We start from the raw sequence: 19,674 nt of genomic DNA, 5'->3' as shown, positions 1-19,674 counted from the left end.
ATCTCTAAATTTACCGCATAACTAAAACATGGTAGCATTTACCCTATGGAATCTCTAAACTTACCCTATAACTAATTATTATTGCATATTAGTGCATTAAATCATATATATATATATATCATTTCTGTCTTTATATTTCAAGATTGATGCAGTTCTTTTGATTTCAAATGTCTTTCAGATTGTGTATGTATGTGTTTCATCTGAATTTTTTATTCTGCTTTTTTGGCCATTATGCTTAATCTTCTCTACTTTTGTATCCTTTAACAATTTAATATTATATATTATTTTTCACCCAAAAAGACCTTCTAAGTAATATACAATTGTATAATTAATATCAGAAAAATAAAAAAACTAAGAGTTTTTTGTGTTTTCCAGCGATTGAGCACACTAAAATTCGAAAAGTCAATAATTTAACCTTTTTGGACTGTTTTATGAGAATATACTTGAATTTAGTTTTAAAGTTTTGAATGATTATGAAGCAAAAGAATCTTGAATTTATCTTTTTAAACTTTTTTGTCTTTTATTTATTGCGTATAATATAACAATGAATTCTCCCTTTTTTTATAATCTTTTGTGTTTCTTTTTCAGTAGAATTTTTTTTATCAAAAATTGAACACCGAATAAAGTGGTCAAAAACATCAAAAGTTTGTCTCTTTCTTTTTTTTTTTCTCCTTTTTTTTTATTTAATTGTGGCTTTATTTTGATTATCTTATTTAATTATTTTCTTAGTATTATAGTTGAATTTTTAATTAAACTTGTTAGTTGAGTTCTAAATATAAGGATATAATAAGTATTGAATCCTGATATGCATAACTTTTATTTGAAAGATGAACATATAAACTTTCTTGTGTTTAAACTAATATATGTGCTTTTCGGTTGACTAATTTTTACTTTGGATAATAACTAAAAGTCATCCTAATGTCAAGATGCTGACAAATAAAAAAATGTAATAAATATTTTGAAAGACTGTCATACTTTTTATATTTTAAATGATTTTATAAAATTATACTCACTAAATTGAGGTACACACGCGAGACACGTATATCTAAACTAGTATATATCTAAAAGACGGGGTAATATTTAAAAAAATATGTTATTAATAGTTTTTTCTTTAAAAAGACTCACTTGTTTATATGTTTCTTGTGCTTTGGTGAGCTCTCCGACTCGAGTCATTGAAATTATTGGATTACTAATGCACTTGACCGCGCTTCGCCCAGTCATAAAAAACTTTGTTTTACAAATACAAAAATCATAGATTAAATTAAAATAATAGTAAAAAATATGAAAATAACTAATGACGATAAGTAAAATATGTAGAAGGTAGAAATACAAAGATCAGTGGCAAAGCTGAGCACCATTCTTTATTAATAATGCAGAAGCTTAGCCAGTCGAATTTTAGATTGGACCTTCGTTGCTTCATGCATAACTCCACCACTATGAAGACCATCAATAACAATTCGTTCATCTGATTTAAGATTCTTCATGCCACCTTTAATACAAGATATTAGTAACTTAGATGCTGCACGAAACCTCTTAGCTTTGCAAAAATCACGGACTATGGTAGAGTAAGTAACAGAGTCTTTCATATCCATTGACTCAAATATCTTTGTAGCATAATCCAAGTGACTAGCTTTACACAACCCATTGATAAAAGAATTCCACGCAACCAAGTTAGAATCAAAACCCATCTCAATAATATGGTTCAATTGTTGTTGTGCCTCTTCTAAATTACCAGTCCTGCACAAGCCATCAATCAGGATAGCGTGGGTGTACTTGTCAGATTCCAAGCCTCATTTTTCTGCCTCGTATAACAATTTAAAAGCATTATCCAGCTTACCTTCCTTACAATATAGATTGAAAATGGTATTAAAAGAAAGGCTAAAGCCACTTGTAATGATATACCCCAGGTACTCATTGGCCTCAGTTATCCTCCCAGTTTTAAGTAACAGACTTGTGACTGTACAGTAAGCAAAGGCATTATATGTACTATATCTTTTATTTCTCATCTCAGCAAAGATTTTAAAGCCTTCTTCAAATTGTCTATATCTGAAGCAACATTTCATCACTATCGTATAAGTGATAGCATTCGGGATATGACCCGATTCTACCAATTCGTTGAGGAACTCTCTTGCAATTTTTCCTCGTCCCGACTTGCACAACCCATGAATAAGAATGTTGTAAGTTACTATCTGAGGAATAAATCCATGGCCCTTTAATCTCCTAAATAACATTAGGGCATTCTCAGATAAAACAGAGTAGCCAGGGCCTTCAGTTAGCCATAGAATAAGAGGGTCTAATTTTGGATTCGTCTCAGACTTAACGAAGTAATAGAATAGTTGAACATCATCTAAATCACACACTCTTATGTACCTGAAAACACCACCCAGTGTTGAGTAAATTTAGATCCATTTTATCCAGGAAATATGATCTAACTAAGGTGAATTGAATCGGGTATAGGTGGTTATCGAAAATTCCAAACTTCATTACTTATAAATACTTGTTTCGTCATGTGTAAACAAAATTCAATAAACATATTTATTGTTTTGGAGGTGTATTGTGAAATGCTAGTTTTCTCTCACAAATCATCAAAATTATGTTCAAAATGACTGACAACTTGCACAAATGCTTTCTAACTTCAAATACACTTTTCAGTTTCAACCCAAACATTGGCCACGACCCTGCTTAGTAGCTATAAACAGAAACAGTTCTAGGATTAAGTGGAAACAATCTCTCTAACCTATAGGTTAGGGGTAAGGTCTGCGCACCTCTATCCTCCTCAGACTTCACCCAGTGAGATTATATTAAGTGTGTTGTTGCTTCATGATTAAGCGAGGAGCACTGCTGCAATAACAACATACCTAATATAATCCAACAAGTGAGTTTTGGGAGAGTGTAAGCAGAATGTGCGACTAAACATCAAATAAAACTGTTTATACTTACCCAGATTCAAGTTCAAAGGGAAGCGACCCTCTAAATCCTAAAAGAAACTTGACAGGTGAACCAGCAGCCACAACACGCTCCGAAAAATGCAATACTTCTGCAAGAAGAAAAAGAAGAACTGAAACAAATTGAAGCAAAGCAGAAGACTTCTCTTTCTTTAGGAATACTTAGATGTTCTTCAAATTACAGCAGAATAGACTACTAAGGAATGAAATCAAACTGATTGCAATAAAAAAAGAAACAAACATTGAAACATTTGTGAGAGTAAATATGCAATAAATCATGAAAAAAGACTTCCTGCGGGATAAGCAAAAGTAGGCAGAAGCATAGTTAGGATACACGTAAAAACAAACACCATAAAAACACTAAGGTTCATACCTTCTGATATTTCTCAAAGGAAGTAAACTTCTTTCCCTACGTAGATTTCTTCTTAACCCCTGCTTCTTGTTAGCCATTATAAATTGAAAACTTTTATGCTTTTAAACTCATTTTTGCGCAAGGAAAAGTGACACTTACCTGCAGCCATTTGATGTTCTCGATTTCATGTTTCATTTATGAAGATTCAATTTAATTAACTTTCAATAGCTAAAGATAGATTATTATTATAAGTACTGTAAATTAAAATTTTTCTCATATCGATATAATAAAAAAAGTCAAAAATAACATTCTTTGATTCTTAAAAAATAAAATATAACAACTAACTTAAAATAGAAGGATGTAAGCTAAAGATAGATTATTATTATAAGTACTGTAAATTAAAATTTTTCTCATATCGATATGATAAAAAAAGTCAAAAATAACATTCTTTGATTCTTAAAAAATAAAATATAACAACTAACTTAAAATAGAAGGATGTATTGCTTTCGGAAAAGATTGACTCACTCAACAATCAAATTTCTTCATTTGGCCATTTTAATTCAACTTGTTGGCTTGAGAAAAAGGGTTAATGATGGTTGATGAGGGAAGAAGGAAAGACAAAATGCCTTTTCTGAAATGACAAGAGTTACTGTTTCTGGTGCTTTGTGTGAGAGGTAACAGTAAATGGCAATTAATGGGTTTATTAATTAAGGCAAACAACCAAAAAAATAAATAAAAAAAAGCTCAAAAAATTTTAAAATTAGATAAATAGGAATGCTGAATTTTGAGGCATGCCACATCAGCATATATATATATATATATATATATATATATATATATATATATATATATATATATATATTGATTCTTACAATACATATCAATAGTTTATTTCAATTGCACCCATAGTTGGTCCTTCATCTGCAAAAACCACCAGACCAGCTTATCAACTGAAGTTGTTGAGTTTAATTTCGAGTTTCTTCAATTTTCGAATAAAATTACACTAATATTTATTTTATTTGAATGAAGATTGTTTAAAGTATTTATTTGGATAATTTTATCGTTTAAACTGACAATTATATATTATCGTATTCAATTATATGAAATTATATAATTTTGTTACGGGCCCAAAAATTGGGCAGCCCATTAATGGTCCAAAAAGGCCCAATTTTAACTCTTTATTTATTTCTCATTCTTATTTATTTGTATTTATTTGAACACTCTAACTAATTAATTTAGATAAATCCCCTAAAACGTTACCAGCATATTTTATCACGGCTTTTAATTAATTCATAATTTATCATCTAATTTATCTCGTCTAAATGAATTAAAATGGTTCTTTCGATTTTTCATTCTAAAACTAATCTTAAAAGAAAAATTCCGAAGCATTTTTTTTAAATGAAATTTATCTTGTTTATATGACTAATAGCCTACTTGAGTTAGAATAATTTTCTTCAAACTCGATAAGTTCTTTTCTTCCATAATTAATAAGATACTTTTAAAATGATATCCCCTTAACATTCTCAAAGGTGTTATTTATAGCAATTTTTTTTAATAATAACGATAATAATAAAAATAATTACGGAATTCTTTTTTTTTTTCATAAAAAATACAAACTTATGTCCTTCTTAAATCTAAGTGTGTCACTTAGTTTAAATAGATTTCTCTTTAATTCAAGTATAATATTTAATTTTTTTCTTAAAAAATAATTATGAAATAAGTAAAATTTTCTCAATTAGAATATTCTTCAATTTTTTCTCAAATTCTAACTTTTCGTGATTAATCATGAATAAGTAAAATATTATCTCAAGTGAGCTTTTTTGTAATATTTTTCTCAAATTAAGCGAAATATTTCATAATTTTTCTCAAAATTAATATTGGATTATGTGAAACATGCTATAGTTTTTTTTTTTTTCTAACTCAAATGAATTATTTTTCGTTTGAATAAACAAATATCAATTTTAAACATGTAAACAAATAATTTTTTAAAAGCAACTCTTTTTTGCAAAGTTAGCCATATTTTGTAAGTTAGTAAAATATGATCTTTTGGCGAACCATTTTAAAACAGACGCTCCTAAGTGCTGTAGAAATCTTTTTAGGGCGTTAATTGAATACTTATTCAGTTTCTCCAATTTAAAAGACTTATTTATATTTTTGAATTTTTGAAATTTCTTTACGTTTTTTTTTCTTAATATTTTTTCTATAAAAATCAAATGACGACTTTGTCAATTCTTTAAAAAAATTATTTCAAAATTTTCTTGAATTTTTTGAAATAGTTTAAAAGGTCAAAACCATTTTATTTCAAATAAAATTTTAAAAAGGGATAAAACAGAAACAACATTCCACAATTTGCAAATTTTGACATTCAAACCCCCTTGCACTTTTAGGGGAACAAACAATGTGCCAATTCACCAGCGATATCTTCCTCTTCTCATCAGTCCTTCCCTACCAAAACTCTCCGCATTTCCTATCTACTAGCTTGACAATACCTACGACAATATAAAAATCGACCCCCAAAAGTTGTGGAGTGAAAACAGAACTGCATTGAGTGCTTGGAGCCTGCCATCATAGGATAAGTGTCTAGTAGATGATTCCCCGATCCTTACTGCTATCTTTAAACATAGTTGGTGGCATACAATTTTGCTTCAGTTCAATTGAAACAATGGCAGACCAAGATATTTGATAGGTAACTGCCCTGAGGAGAAACCAGTAATCCTTAATGAGTCCTGCTGCACCACCTCAGAGACTCAAGCAACAAAAAGATTAGAATTTTCTGAGTTTGCTACGAGACCAGTCAGATCTAAAAAGTACCTGATAGGCTCCATTATCCTGGTAACAGACTTCGCATCGCCTTTGCAGAAAATCATCAAGTCATTTGCAAAAGTAAAGCGGGTAAGATTTTGCTCTTTACACATAGAGTGATACGTAAAATCAGAAAGTTTACTCATCTTTGACATGATTCTTGAAAACACCTCCATCACCAGTACAAAGAGAAGTGGAGATATAGGATCTCCCTGTCGTAGTCCTCTCTTCCCTTCAAAATAGCTCCAACTTTCACCATTAACTTTGACAGAAAATCTGCTAGTGGTTACACACATCATAATCATTTGGATAAAGCTCTATCTCGCCATGTCATACGCCTTTCAAAAGTGTATTTTCATTAGATACCTAGGAAAAGTCTTTCTCTTATAGTGCCTCAAAAGGTAATGGCAAATCAACACATTTTGGATCAATGAGTAGGACTCACAATAGCAGGCAGCACCACAGATAATCTACTACAAATTAATTTGTGACATTATTTTTGACATATTAAGAAAAAATATTTTTTTATTATTTTTAATATTAATTATTTTTCTCTAAATTAAAATATAAACATCAGGATATTATGATAAAATAGCCACATTATTAATTGTTTTTTTTAATCGTGTCAAGTCAAGTTGTAAGAAGTAAAATGAAAAAGAGGGAGTATATTGGAAAAAGTAAAATTATTTGTGAGCTTTCACTTTTGAATTACTTGTTTATTACACTGTTTACTGCCACTTGTGTTTTTATATTTTGCTTCATTTATCATTTTGATCGACTTAAATTCCAAACTATAACCTTATTTTAACGAGGATTCTTAACCTGTCTTTGGGTGTGGGGGAGGTTATAGAGAAGTTTAACAAGTAAATATCCCCCCAAATTCTTTTTTTCTAGTTTCTTAAATTAAAAAATATATATTTTATTTTACTTGTTCTTTTTGACGCATCAAAAGAGATTTATTATGTTTTTAATATCATTCTTATTATTAAATAACTAAATGAAGCAGTGCAGTTAAGTTTAGATTTCCGAGACATGATTAAACAATTTGGTAATATAAATTTTTAAAATATATTTCAAGGAATTCTTTCATTCTTAACCTGATATTTTAAGTTCGTGTTCATATATTCTAATACAAATATCGAACGCTGAAAAAAAAATCGGATTGAGCAGCAATAGTTCTATCACTTTTATCCAAGTAATAATGTTAATAATGTTCGAACCAACCATCAGCACAAAGGTCAGCTAATTTATGCATTGTTGAAAGGATCTATTCACCAATTTGGAAACAAGTCACAATCTTACACATAACTCATTAATAACTAACTTTCATAAGTGAAAACAAAAGCAAAAAAACAGTGTATGATTGAACTTGTTTGAGAATATCGGCTAGGGGATAAGCTAGGAGTATTAAATAGGGACAAAACATCATTAAAATACTTTAAAATAGTCGCATTTTATTGTGTCATTGTGAAATAAAGTTATTTTTAAGATTGCCGGTTGAAATACTAACATTGAAAAAAAAGTGTTTGAAAGAATATAGATACAACTTAAAATTATTGCACAAATCCGCTTAATTTTCATTAATTTTCATTTTCAATCTTAATTCAAATTTTAAAATACTAATTTACAGTTTAGAAACTTTTTTAAGTGAAATTCTAGGGTGATATTCTATTTCTTATAACTCCTAATATAAAATGATCCAACACAATTTCAAACTTTTTAAATTTATTTCTATAAGTGAAACTTTAAGCAACGCTCTAAGCTTTTGTAATTTTTAATTATTGGAGACCTAATTTAGTGTCTCTGTCATTTTCAAAAGGACAAAAAGTTCCCTAACTCATCAATTTCAATGACCAATTGGTTTACCATAGTATAATAGGTTTATGGATTCTCCCATGATATTTCCATAATTACACCTACAACTTCTTGTTAACTTTTATTGTATTGATATCGTAAAACTGTAAAAAATCATGTATAATGTAAATATTAATTTAAAAATTTTTAGATTACGATTCTTGTAAGCATTGAATACAATAACATATTTAATATAATCTTATATATGGAGTGTGAAAAGTGTAGAAACTAGAAATATATACATATCTTATTTTTGGTTTAATGAGATAGACAAATTGTTTTGGTAGACTATCGACTCAGAATAAAAGTATTTGAGGTGATATATATATATATATAATATAAAATAAAACTGTAAAATAGCAAGATACGAAACACCAAAAGCAACGTATAATCATATATACTAACAAGTAAAAGATCACGTGATAACTAAATATGTATTGTTAGGAGAAGAGGAGAGGGGTGGGGGAGCTAACCCATCCCTCCCACACAGTAAGTGACAAGACTCAACTATCTAAATAAACTATTGATCTATGCTAATCCTCAACATTCAATCTTTCAGATTTATAATCATGTTTTTAGTCTATTGATATCATTTTTAATTTCTTATTTATAGATTTGTGCAATAATTTAATCAAAAATTTCATTAAAAATATTCAAAATTTAATACATGTCTATATAAAAAAATATTTTTTATATATTCATAATTTTGTTTCTTAAAAAGTGTTTTATTGACCATCTTCAATTGCATGCGACTAACGTCACAATCTATAAAATTCAATTGTTACTCTTTTGTTTCTATTTTGCTTACTAAAATAGATATTTTTTAATATTTATTATTTCGCAAAATTAAGATATATATATTCTTTTTTCATTTTTATCCTTAATTATAAATACAAAGAAATTATTAATATAGTATAAAATAATAATAAATAAAAGTAATTTAATTAATTTAATATATAGTAAGGATGTAATAAAAAATTGGAGTATATGAGAGTTTTAGACTATATTTAGAAAAGAAAATGAAATGATCAGTTTCCCTCCAAAGTTAGAACCCCGTGTCTCAACCCACCACGAATTAACAAGCCAATACTGCCACGTCATCCTTAACCATCGGGCCAGTAGGTCCCACACTTTTCAGGCGCGCGCACCCCAAAAACAAAACCGCCCACGGTGTCACTCTCGTAGTTCAACCCATTTCTCAGGGGCATAATCGTCTTTCCATGCAACCACAACAACAGAACTTTCAGTTCATAACAGACAGCTACTGAAGGGAAAAAAAAAAACCACCTTCCCCTTTCTCTTTTACTTCGGTCTGAAAATAAAAAACCTTAAAAAACGCTAACTCCGTCGATGCTACAATGGACTCCGACGAGGTAAACCACCGATGAACCGCCGCCATTCCGACAATCCTGTCGGATTCTAATCACCACTCACGGCGGCGCTAACTACTACTACTGCTTACAACTTTCCAACTACCTAACCGTTTTTAAAATTTTTAATTTTTTGTTTTTATTTGACGACTTGTGTAAATAATGGGGATCGTTATTGATCATCTTGTAAATGCGATTTCCATTTCATTTTTTATTTTGATTTTGATTTTTTTGAATTTTGATTTGTTTGGTTGCAGAGAATGACGGCTTTGAAGAGGGCGTATGCGGATATAATTTTGAATACGGCGAAGGAAGCGGCGGAGAGGATTATGTCGTCGGAGAAGAAAGCTATTAGGTATAAGCATGAGCTAAAAGTGGCGAAAGAGGAGGCAGTTGGGATGTTGCTGCGGCTTAAGCAGATGATGGATTCTAAGGTGAAGTTTTTTGGTTTTGTTTGAAGTGGGTTTGGAGTGTTGAGTTTGGTAGATTGTTGTTGTGTTCAATGTGTGTTCATTTTGGTTTCTTGTGTTGGTTGATTGGAGTTGATTGCTGTGGTGAAATTGGTTGTTGATGTTAAGAGGGGTGTCTTTCTGCAAATCTGGATTAGTTGGGATGTAAATGTTTTGGATTTTTCGCTCTGTGTTTATTCGTTGATAGCTAGATAAGTTGTTAATGAGGTGATTGATGTTTTGTTGACTGCTTAGTGCTTTGTTGATGTGCTGCGCGGTCTGCTCAAGGGATCGTTCTGGTATTAGTGATGCGTAAAGAATTTCTAGGAGAAATAAGTGTGATCTTTTCGATTGGAACTGATTTTCATTCCCTTTTTTTTTCAGGCTCCCTTGGTGGAGACGGGAGAAATTTCAAAAATTATGTGCTGTGACCTAGTGATACAATTAGGTTTTTGTGTTGCTCTTGTACTCTTGATGTTTCTTTTTGTGATGCGAACAATAATGTTATCCCTGTTTTCTGCTCATGCGATTTCAGTCTGCTTTAAAGGCGATTTAGACCAGTGAAAATGCCGTGTCTTGTTCATGTTGTTTTGTTGTGGTTGGAATATCTGGTTATCCTCTGATTCCTTGAGTTCGTGTCTTGTTCATAAAAGTCGAGTTTGTGCTAATGACATACATCGCTTTATGTGTCATTTAACATAGCACATGGATTTCTAACTCATTCAATTTCAAAATAAACCTGCTATTTTCAAAAGGTTGTAGTTTTAACTAGATGTCCTCTTGCAAAAGATTTGGTTATTCTCATCTTTTGCTTTGAAACTTAAATATGTTTGCAAATGCTGAAAGTGTTTAGGTACTCGGAAACGTAGATTATCTTAGACTTCCAAAATCCAAAGTTTTCCGTTAGAGATATTGTACATTTCGATGTTTCAGACATTTGTCTCCAAACAAGTATCAATTTGATCAAGGATTATTACTGGGTAGGACCTCTCCTCATTTGTTCAGTGTGCGTTCATGCATTTGTCTTTCTTTCTTCCCATTCCTTTTCTTGTTATCTTGCTTGGAGTTGGGGTTAGGATGGAAACATTCGCGTTACATTTCTTGTCGAGAGTGAAATGAATTGCTTGAGTTAATGATACTTCAGCATTCTATCGTCTCAAATGTCTTACTATTGTCATACCACATGTATTCAGGTTTTGTGATAATCTTTAATGCCTTTTCTCCAAGATTATGTGGTGATGTCTCTCTCTCTCTCTCTCTACGATTGATTTTGGTAGAAGTTGGGAAGGAGGTGATGTCGTAGGCTCCAATGCGAAAAAAAAGAAAGAAAGAAAGAAGGGCAGCCCGGTGCACTAAAACTCCTGCTATGCGCAGGGTGCGGGGAAGGGTCGGACCTCAAGGTTCTATTGTACGCAGCCTCACAAGCAGGGGCGAACCTACATGGTGTCAAGAGGGTTCATATGAACCCACTTCATCAAAAATTACACTGGATATATGGATGTATTTGTTTTTTTGTTTTTGAGAAAACTCAAGTATATATATCAAATATTTAGCCCCTTGAATCAAAGATGGCCTTCGCTCGAGCGGTAAAGCAGGTAATTTTTGAGACAATTCCCCGAGTTTGAAACTAGTCAATAACACGAGCACTACTATTTCTGGCTATATAGAACTTAAAGTTTTTTTTTTTCTATGTAAAATATAAGTTCATTATTTTACTCTTTTCCAACATACGTAAAATAATTTAGGAATGGCTTTTCTATGTATACACGAGTATAATATAGAGATCTCTATAATATATAAAAACAAAAACTACACAAGAAAATTCCCAATTTTTAAACCCCTCATTGCCTCTCGAGGCTGAACCCTTTTCACCAAAGTTTGAATTCAAAGTTTCTTTACTTCCATAGTCAGCTCCCTTCTTGTGTTTGGCCTCACTATTTTGATTAAGTAATAGTATATTTTAGTTATTTATTTAATAAAATAAAATTGTAATTAATTAATCAAAGTAATATTTAATTTATTAACTTTTTTGTGCATGTCCTTCATATGTTGAATCCGCTTGGTGAATATCCTAGACTTGTTACTGGTCACAAACAAAGGCATAACTAGAATTCTCAATTAATGTCCTTGATGGTGGGGCTAGAAACAAATATTTCTACGATGAATTTAGAGGTTAAGATCTATTTGATTCATGAAGGTAGTCAAAGGTTACGGTTTGGTTTCTCACCCAAGTGTGTGGCTTAGTGATTAATGAAGTGGAGGAGAACCATGACGTTGTAAGTTCAAATCCCAGTAGAGGCAAAAAACACTAAGTGATTTCTTTCCAGTTCGCCCAACCCTTGATGCAGAGGTACTTGGAACCGATGCCGGTTGGAGGTAGTAGGTACCCGGTGGAATTGTCGAGGTCAACGCAAGTTGGCCCGAAACAGTTTGGTTTCCAGTCGGTATGTCATGTGTGCCTACTTGTTTATGTGTGCTTTTTCTCCTCACGGGCAGTTTTATGCTTCTAAAAGAGTGCCATCTGCAATGGGTGCTAGAAATTACAGTAACAACAAAATGAACTCGGAAGAGGATTTCCAAACATCTCATTCAACATCATTCACATATTTATCTGTTGGTTATGAAATATGTGCAAGTTGATGAAACTTTGAGTCAAGTTTTACATGTTCGTAAATAGTGTTACACCTGTTCTACTCACATATTTCTATTAAACATAAATGTCAAGATTATTGCGATAAGTTCCATTGGACCTAACTCAAAATAACCTCAATTTGTAGATTTTTGAACAGTTTGTTTAGAGTTTACTTATGTTAATTGGCGTTGTTTTTCACCTTTTTTTTTTATGTATCCAATAAGATTCCAGTGAGAAATTTAGCAAACTTTACTGATTTAACTTTAGTTGAAGAGGTCAAAAGTAAAGGTCATCAGTTAACAAGGAAGACTCTGGATCCCGGACCTTTAAATTTATCTGAGCATTTCATCATCATTCAATTCTTTTTTCCATCAGATTGAAGGGTGGGGTTGAATTGTTATCAATACTCGAATGAGCGGAGAGTGATTGAGGAGAATTCTCTTCCTTGTTATAAAGTTCTGGTTCTTCCTTGTTGTTTGATATGATCGTTGTGATATGTACCTCAAAACATCCCTGTGACATGCTCTTTCACTCTTCAAGAAATTTTTGCTTAATTGGTAGCTAGGGTAACGTAATCATTGTTCATGTCAAAAGATTTACTCAGCATGTTTTATATGTGTGTTTGCATGGACACGGTCTTGGGAAGCTTCGACTTGGCACCGGATAAACTTGTTAGCCTGGTAATATGATTCCATTTTGTTACTAGGGTCCAAATCTTTATTGAGCTCTAGAATCGATGAATGCATTGAAAGAAATGATTAAACTGATTTTGGAAGTTTCTAGAATGAAGAGAGACATTTAGGCCTCCAAGTGTGAAAGCTTTGGAGTAGATGTGTTGATCAGTGATGTAGAGCTCTGTCCCAAAGTCAGTATACTCCTGACTTGGACAGTCAGTGTGTAGGTTGCTGCTTACTCTTTTGTTTGTCTATGAACTGAATTCAGGTTCAAAAGCCTTCTAAGGTAATTAGCAACATAACCAGCGGCATGTTTTCTGTTTTGTTATTTGGCTTCAAAGTATTGCCTGTCAATCTGAAACAAGGTGTTTGGGTTAAATCATTAAGACAATAAAGTATGTTATCAAGGATGATGATTTCAGTAATCATCAGAATTCTGTTCAGCAGCATCTACATGTTTTGCATGTAATAAGTGTGACACTAAACTGAAACTACTTTTTGTGTTGCTATAAAGGAACAGGAGAGCGTTTGGAGTAGTAGAAAACCTCTTTGTACACATTAGATGAACAGTTTGCTTTTTTTGCATTTTTGGAAACAGCACCAGATTGAATGCTCTTTGTAGAGAAAAATATTGAAAGATTGTCTACTTTTTATCTCATCAAAAAGGTCAGGCTAGTCCACTAAAGCTCCCGCTATGCACGGGGTCTGGGGAAGAAACGAACCACAAGGGTTTATTGTACGCAGCCTTACCTTGCATTTTTTGCAAGAGGCTGTTTCCACGGCTTGAATCCGTGACCTCCAGGTCACATGGAAGCAACTTTACCAGTTTCTCCAAGGCTCCCCTTCCTACTTTTAATCTTATCAAAGAATATATAACCTGCCACCTAGTGCCATCTAATTTTAAGAACTATATAAATTCTTACTCACGTCCTGTCTAATACTTGTTTTTTCCGCTTTTCTTCAGTTAGTAAGCATGCTCCTTACTGATGCTTCACGTATTCATAAGTTTTTCTTTTTCTTTTGTTTTTTCCTGCGACAGATTAGGGAAGCAGAGTTGACGTCCTTGAGTCAACAGAGGAAGATTGATGAACTTGAAGCTCAACTTCAGGAAGCAGAAGATATCGTGAGTGATCTCAGAATAGAGCTGAGTGATGTTCAGGATGAACTTGAAAGGGTGACCAGCTGCAAAGAGAATGGAGTACAGAACTTAGAGGAAGTTAACACTGCTCCTCCTGGAGAACCACACGAGGAGAACATAGTGGTGTTGCCTCTAGCATCACAGGAGGAGTCTGTGACAATTTCCAACACAGAAATTATGAATATGAAGCAGAAAACTCAGGGCTATCAGTCCTGTAGCAATATGGTTCAAATTGGAAAACCTAACATTGCAGGTCCAGATTTACCCTCTATAATTTTGAGAAATAAAGTGCCAGAGCTATACAGAAATGGGTGTACACAGAGAATTCGTGCTTGTGAAGGAAACCTTTTAGATGGAGATCTATCTGTTTCTAAAGGAGTTGAAAAGATTAGAAATGAAAATGGTGATGGATTCGATGAAGGTGAAGGGATAGATTTAGCACCTATTAATAAGGTTGATAATGTGGTTAATTCACAGGAAAATATACAACCAGCAGATGACCTGCTTAGCAACTGGCACCTGCTAAAATCTGTTCGCCGAAAAAGAAGAAGAGCTATGAGAAATAGAAAAGCTGATTATCCTTCGCCAGGAAGCAGTCCTGATCATTTCCTGAATATTGATAAGACGTCAAACACTGGTAGCTTGACTGCTCACTCCAGCCCTGCTAGCGATTGTGGTCCTGGTGAAGATCCTTCTCATATGGGCCATGGTTTGTCAATAGAAAAAGCTGAACCAGACGTGAAGCTGGGATTCACTGAAATGCACGGAAATGAACCACGGATTGCGGAATCTTTTCGCCGAAAAAGAAGAAGAGCTAGGCGAAACAGGAAAGTTGATTATGTTTCTCCAAGAAGCAGTCCTGATCATTTCCTTAATACCGTTAAAACATCAAACACTGGTGGCTTGGCAGCTCACTCCAGCCCTGGTAGAGATTGTGCTCCTGGTGAAGATCCTTCCCAGATGGGCCACAGCTTGTTGATAGAAAAAGCTGAACCAGACATGAAGCTGGGGTTCACGGAAATGTACGGAAATGAACCACAATATGCTAAATTGTCTGGTGTTCTAAGTTCAACAGTCGTGGAAGAGTTGGTAATGGCAAAGATAGACTCCCCCAGACAAGAAAGTAGATCTTTGGAGAGCTTAGAGGTTCCTGTTGACAGTCTTGATTTTGAAAATGTTAGTAGTCAGTCTTTGAACTCATTGACAAAGATAGCTGAAGTATATGGTGAAGTTCCTAGCCAAACTTCAAAAGATAGAGTCATCAAATACACCTTTCAAAGAAAGAGGAAGAGAGAGCAGTTCAGTGTATCAGAAGAGAATGCTCCAATTGAGAAGAGCTCTTCAAAGGAAATAAATGAAGAAAAACTAAATGGTCATGTAGAGCCAAAAATGTCAAATTCAGCAACAGAATCATCACGTGACAGTCGCCGAACGGCACAGGTTGCGCGACAGGTTAGTTATTCTACTATTTATCCTCAGAGATATTTCTGGTGCATGCCCATGTTTGTGTATGCATAGAAATTGTATTTATTCTCATATATAAGGTAATACGTGGAATCTGACGGCTCGGGTATCTGTATGAGCAGATTGTTACTGCTTATCCAACTATTGTCATTTACTTTCACCCATCCAGAAGAAACAAGGAAAAAGTGATAGCTTTCGATGTGCTTTTAACTACTTCAAATATTTATGACAGAAAAGAGAAAACTTAAATCTCTGTGTATTTTGGACTTTGGAGTCATGTAGTGTGTTCTTTTGAATGGATTTCACATGGGGAATTATATAAGCTGCAAGTGAGGACTATTTATGGACTTTCTATTTCTGTTCTGCTTTAAAAAAATCAGTACTTCGGATTTCTACAATACTATGCGAAGGAGGCCTAGCTCAAGTGACTAAGGATATTAAAAAGTCACATGTTCACCTCCTGTCATTGTTGTGGGGTTTTCCACTGTAGAGTTCGTACTTCGTTATATTAGCTTTCAGTTTGTATACTTGGTGGTCCTCTATTGGAAGATAAACAGCTCTCGGCATCTTTAAATATTTTAGCAGCTGATGTAATATAGGTATCGCATTTGAACAATACATCACCAAATCATTGATGTGTAGCTTCTTGCTCTTGAGTTTTAGAAGATTTCGTTTTTGAAAACTCGCTCTTAACGGAAGGTGAGGCTTGAACTCTCCGATCACTTGATTTTGCTCATCTTCTCTACCTGTTTTTGGCAGCTAATTTCTTTGTCTGAGAAGAAGTGGTGGCAGTGAATAAGAGTTCACGCCAGCACAAGTAGTGGCAGCAGAAATTCATGATGTTCTTTCCATCTTTGGAGATCATTTCAAGAAGGATGTAAGGACTGAGAGTTGATCGAATTGATACATGAAGGCATGATGATGTGTAATAGGTTGACGATGTTTTTTGTTGCCATGTTGTCGTACTGCAATATATATATATATATATATATATATATATTAAAAACTTGGAATTGTTTACAGTGAAATGTTCAATTTATTTTCGATAAGAATCTCAATTGTCTGATTTATACATGTGTTGATTCTTGCGGTTTTTTTTGGCCTACATTGCTCGTGTAAAGGGCTGCTGATTTCTGTTGCTACATGTGATTGAATTTCTGTAAGGATTTGTCAGTGTTGGATTGCTTGGAGTTTGGGGAAACTGCTCTTTTATTTAAGTATTTTTTTGGTTGGTTCTCCCTTCGATGGCCGATACATGCGTTAGAGCTTGACTAATTCAAATTTACGTTGCATAGGACTCATTTCTGGAAGCACTCCTTATCATGGATGTTCACTAGAACCCCATTTATCAGCATAGTTTACCAACGTACAAGTGATGGAGGCGAGAAGCACAAAAATCTTTCAAGAGCAAACACTTGGATTACACATTACAAGTCCACAGCCTTAACATGAATAAATTAATACTATGTATCTAACACGAATTTCTACTTGGAAACCTGATTAGGCGGAAGATATATTATACTCTACTATGGTAGTGACACTTTAGTAATTAGCTATCTAGATTCTCACCTTGTTTGTGAGAATTTGAATATTCATATTGTAGTCTCCTTTCCATTTTCTCTTTAGTGAAAAAGTAAATAACCTTATACGCGTAAAGAAGTGTTAAGAAAACATATTATTGATTTATGATGTACTGAACTTAGATATGATCCTACCTCACCGCCTACGGTTTCGGTGGAAGGAATAAGTACTCCTCCATCCTTAATAAAAATTTTCGATTGACGACTAGGGTGACGAGACCTCACCCACAAAAAATTTCGATTTTGTAGAAAGCCATTTTTTGCTAGGAAGCATTTAATAAACCCCTATCATTTTAATGTGAGATTTCTCGACGTGAATCCAAATTAATTGGACTTCAAAGTTAATACCAAATATTGGTGTGAAACCGAAAAAGAAGCATTTAACTACTTGTTCAACTTCTGTCTAACAGTGTTTGTGATAGTTGTGAATAGAGAGAGAGAGAGAATTATGGGGTTGGTAAGGAAAGCAGGAGATTGGGCATTTAAAGTCTTCTCGGCGGGGCTGGGAGTTGCCACCATATTTTTTGCTGCTAATTTCTCTGTCAACGTCTACCGTGGTCTCTCTTGGCATAACCCCCAAACGGTAACCCCCAATAATCTCTTTCTCTCTCATTTCTTAGTTTGATAAACCCCTAAACCCCAATTGTATTGTGCGTCTCCACTTTTTCAATTTCCCTTTTTTTTTTCTTTTGAAATTGGTTGTTATTGCTTGCCATTCTACCTTCCTCTTGTGTGATGTATGTGCATTTATCAGTCTTTTATTTGTCATGATGTGTATTATTAGTGTATAAAATCAACATGTAAAACCAATAAATGCTTGCCTTTATTGTCATGGAACTATTGCGTGTGAACTCTAGTAGTTTCCTGTGTGTCTACAAACCATTAGCTTTCCCAAAGAAAAGGAAGAGGATGCGACAAATGGGTGAACGAACTCATAATAGCTACTATAAGGGATTGGTTAAACAGTTTAACCGATAATCCGGTGAACTCATGATCAATATATTCTGAAGCTCGCATAAGCTTCTAGGTTATAGTGGTTCACGTCTCAGTCTTTTCGTGGAATGTAATTGGAGCACGGAAGTAGTGGTAGCTTTGGGGTGGCATTTTCTACTTCAATAGTATGTTGGGTTTGGTTGCCGCTGTAGCGGGTGCTTTTAAGCATAAACCAGTTACCTGCACTTCATTTAGCCTAAATATATGTCTTAGTTCTATCCCATAATTGTTCTGTTCTTTTCCTATCACCAGGTGACCAAACTTATGTGTAAAAATTGAACGATGAATACAAGTTCTAGAAGAGTTGTTGAAATCTGATGTCATTTCCTTTAGTTTATGCCTTTATAATGATTAGTACGGTTGCTTCAAAGGTGAATCTGTGTTACTGCTGAAGTAAACTAGATATTCGTCGTGGATTGTTTTTAAAACTACAGTGTTGTCCATGGCAAATCTCATGAAAGTTGAACTATAACCACCACCACCAAAATTTAAAGCCATAAGTCCCTGTGATCTTTGCTTTTTGTTCTGCATTCTGTTTGTGAACTCTATTTTATTTGTCTTTGGTATTCTATATTGATGTAAAATTCTTTTCCTGGATAATTATGTGGTAATTTTGTCATCTGACTTATTAAACATTGTTTTCACCATTACAAGTCGTTTATTGAACTTTTAGCTCTACTAGTCAGCTATCTGATATGGGAGCTCATTTTCTTCCCACAGAGGATTGAGAAGGAAGGATCTAAAGTCCTGGAGCAGCAAGAATGACGGTTTGACAAGTCCTATACTTTCACGGTGGCGTTGCTACTTGCTAGCTGAGTTCATGCTATAAGTTCTGAATCTTTTTAAAGTGATGCAGTAACTTCAACACGAATATGACTTACATTCTGTTCTTTTTGTTGCTGGCTTAATTATAGCAGCTGATGACCGTTAAAAACGGAGTGGGAATGATTTTTGAAATTCATATGCGTGAATTGAAATTATACCAATTAGTTTGAATTGATTACTTTTTCTGGAAACTAAAGAAAGCAAGAGAAAAGAAGGAAACTTCCAAACTTTCCCTTCTAGTGATTAGTTTGAGTAGAAAATGCGGGAAGAAATAAAGGAGGAATCATTTTTTTCGTCTTGGACCTACATTTTGAACTTCTTGAAATAAACGCCAAACATTATTCCTTTCTTAGTTTCTACCCAAATCAAACTGCCTAATGATTATGTGAGACGTCTACTAATCAATGGAAACACTCAAATTTGTACGCCGTCCGGTCCGTTTCGTTTTAGTTGGAACTTATTAACTTGGCACATCCCTTGAGAAATTATTTAATAGAGGCTTATTTTACTAAAATAATCCTATTAATGATGCATTGAAAATATGAATTTAAGTAAATACACTTTGTTTAGTCATTTAATGTTGAGGGTAATATTGA

At 33.4% G+C, this 19,674-nt stretch overlaps 1 protein-coding gene and 1 pseudogene across 2 annotated transcripts; one reads left to right on the top strand and one right to left on the bottom strand.

Annotated features, from left to right (window-relative positions):
* Window positions 1–1,364: 1,364 nt before the first annotated feature.
* Window positions 1,365–6,395, bottom strand: LOC107864840 (annotated as a pseudogene).
* Window positions 6,396–9,176: 2,781 nt separating this feature from the next.
* Window positions 9,177–19,253, top strand: LOC107862459. Of its 2 annotated transcripts, none has more exons than XM_016708050.2 (5): window positions 9,177–9,326; window positions 9,581–9,757; window positions 14,118–15,668; window positions 16,440–17,843; window positions 18,974–19,253. In XM_016708050.2, the coding sequence occupies exons 1-4, from the start codon at window positions 9,312–9,314 to the stop codon at window positions 16,473–16,475; spliced, it is 1,779 nt and encodes a 592-aa protein (XP_016563536.2). In that variant the 5' UTR covers window positions 9,177–9,311; the 3' UTR covers window positions 16,476–17,843; window positions 18,974–19,253. The 2 variants fall into 2 exon arrangements, with proteins under 2 accessions (XP_016563536.2, XP_047265704.1); XM_047409748.1 differs by having other exon boundaries at window positions 18,927–19,253.
* The last annotated feature ends 421 nt before the right edge of the window (window positions 19,254–19,674 follow it).

Source organism: Capsicum annuum, chromosome 3, assembly GCF_002878395.1.
Source record: "Capsicum annuum cultivar UCD-10X-F1 chromosome 3, UCD10Xv1.1, whole genome shotgun sequence".
NCBI classification, from domain to species: Eukaryota; Viridiplantae; Streptophyta; class Magnoliopsida; order Solanales; family Solanaceae; genus Capsicum; species Capsicum annuum.
Note: the sequence above shows the minus strand (reverse complement) of the source record. Positions and strands in the feature narration are given on the sequence as shown.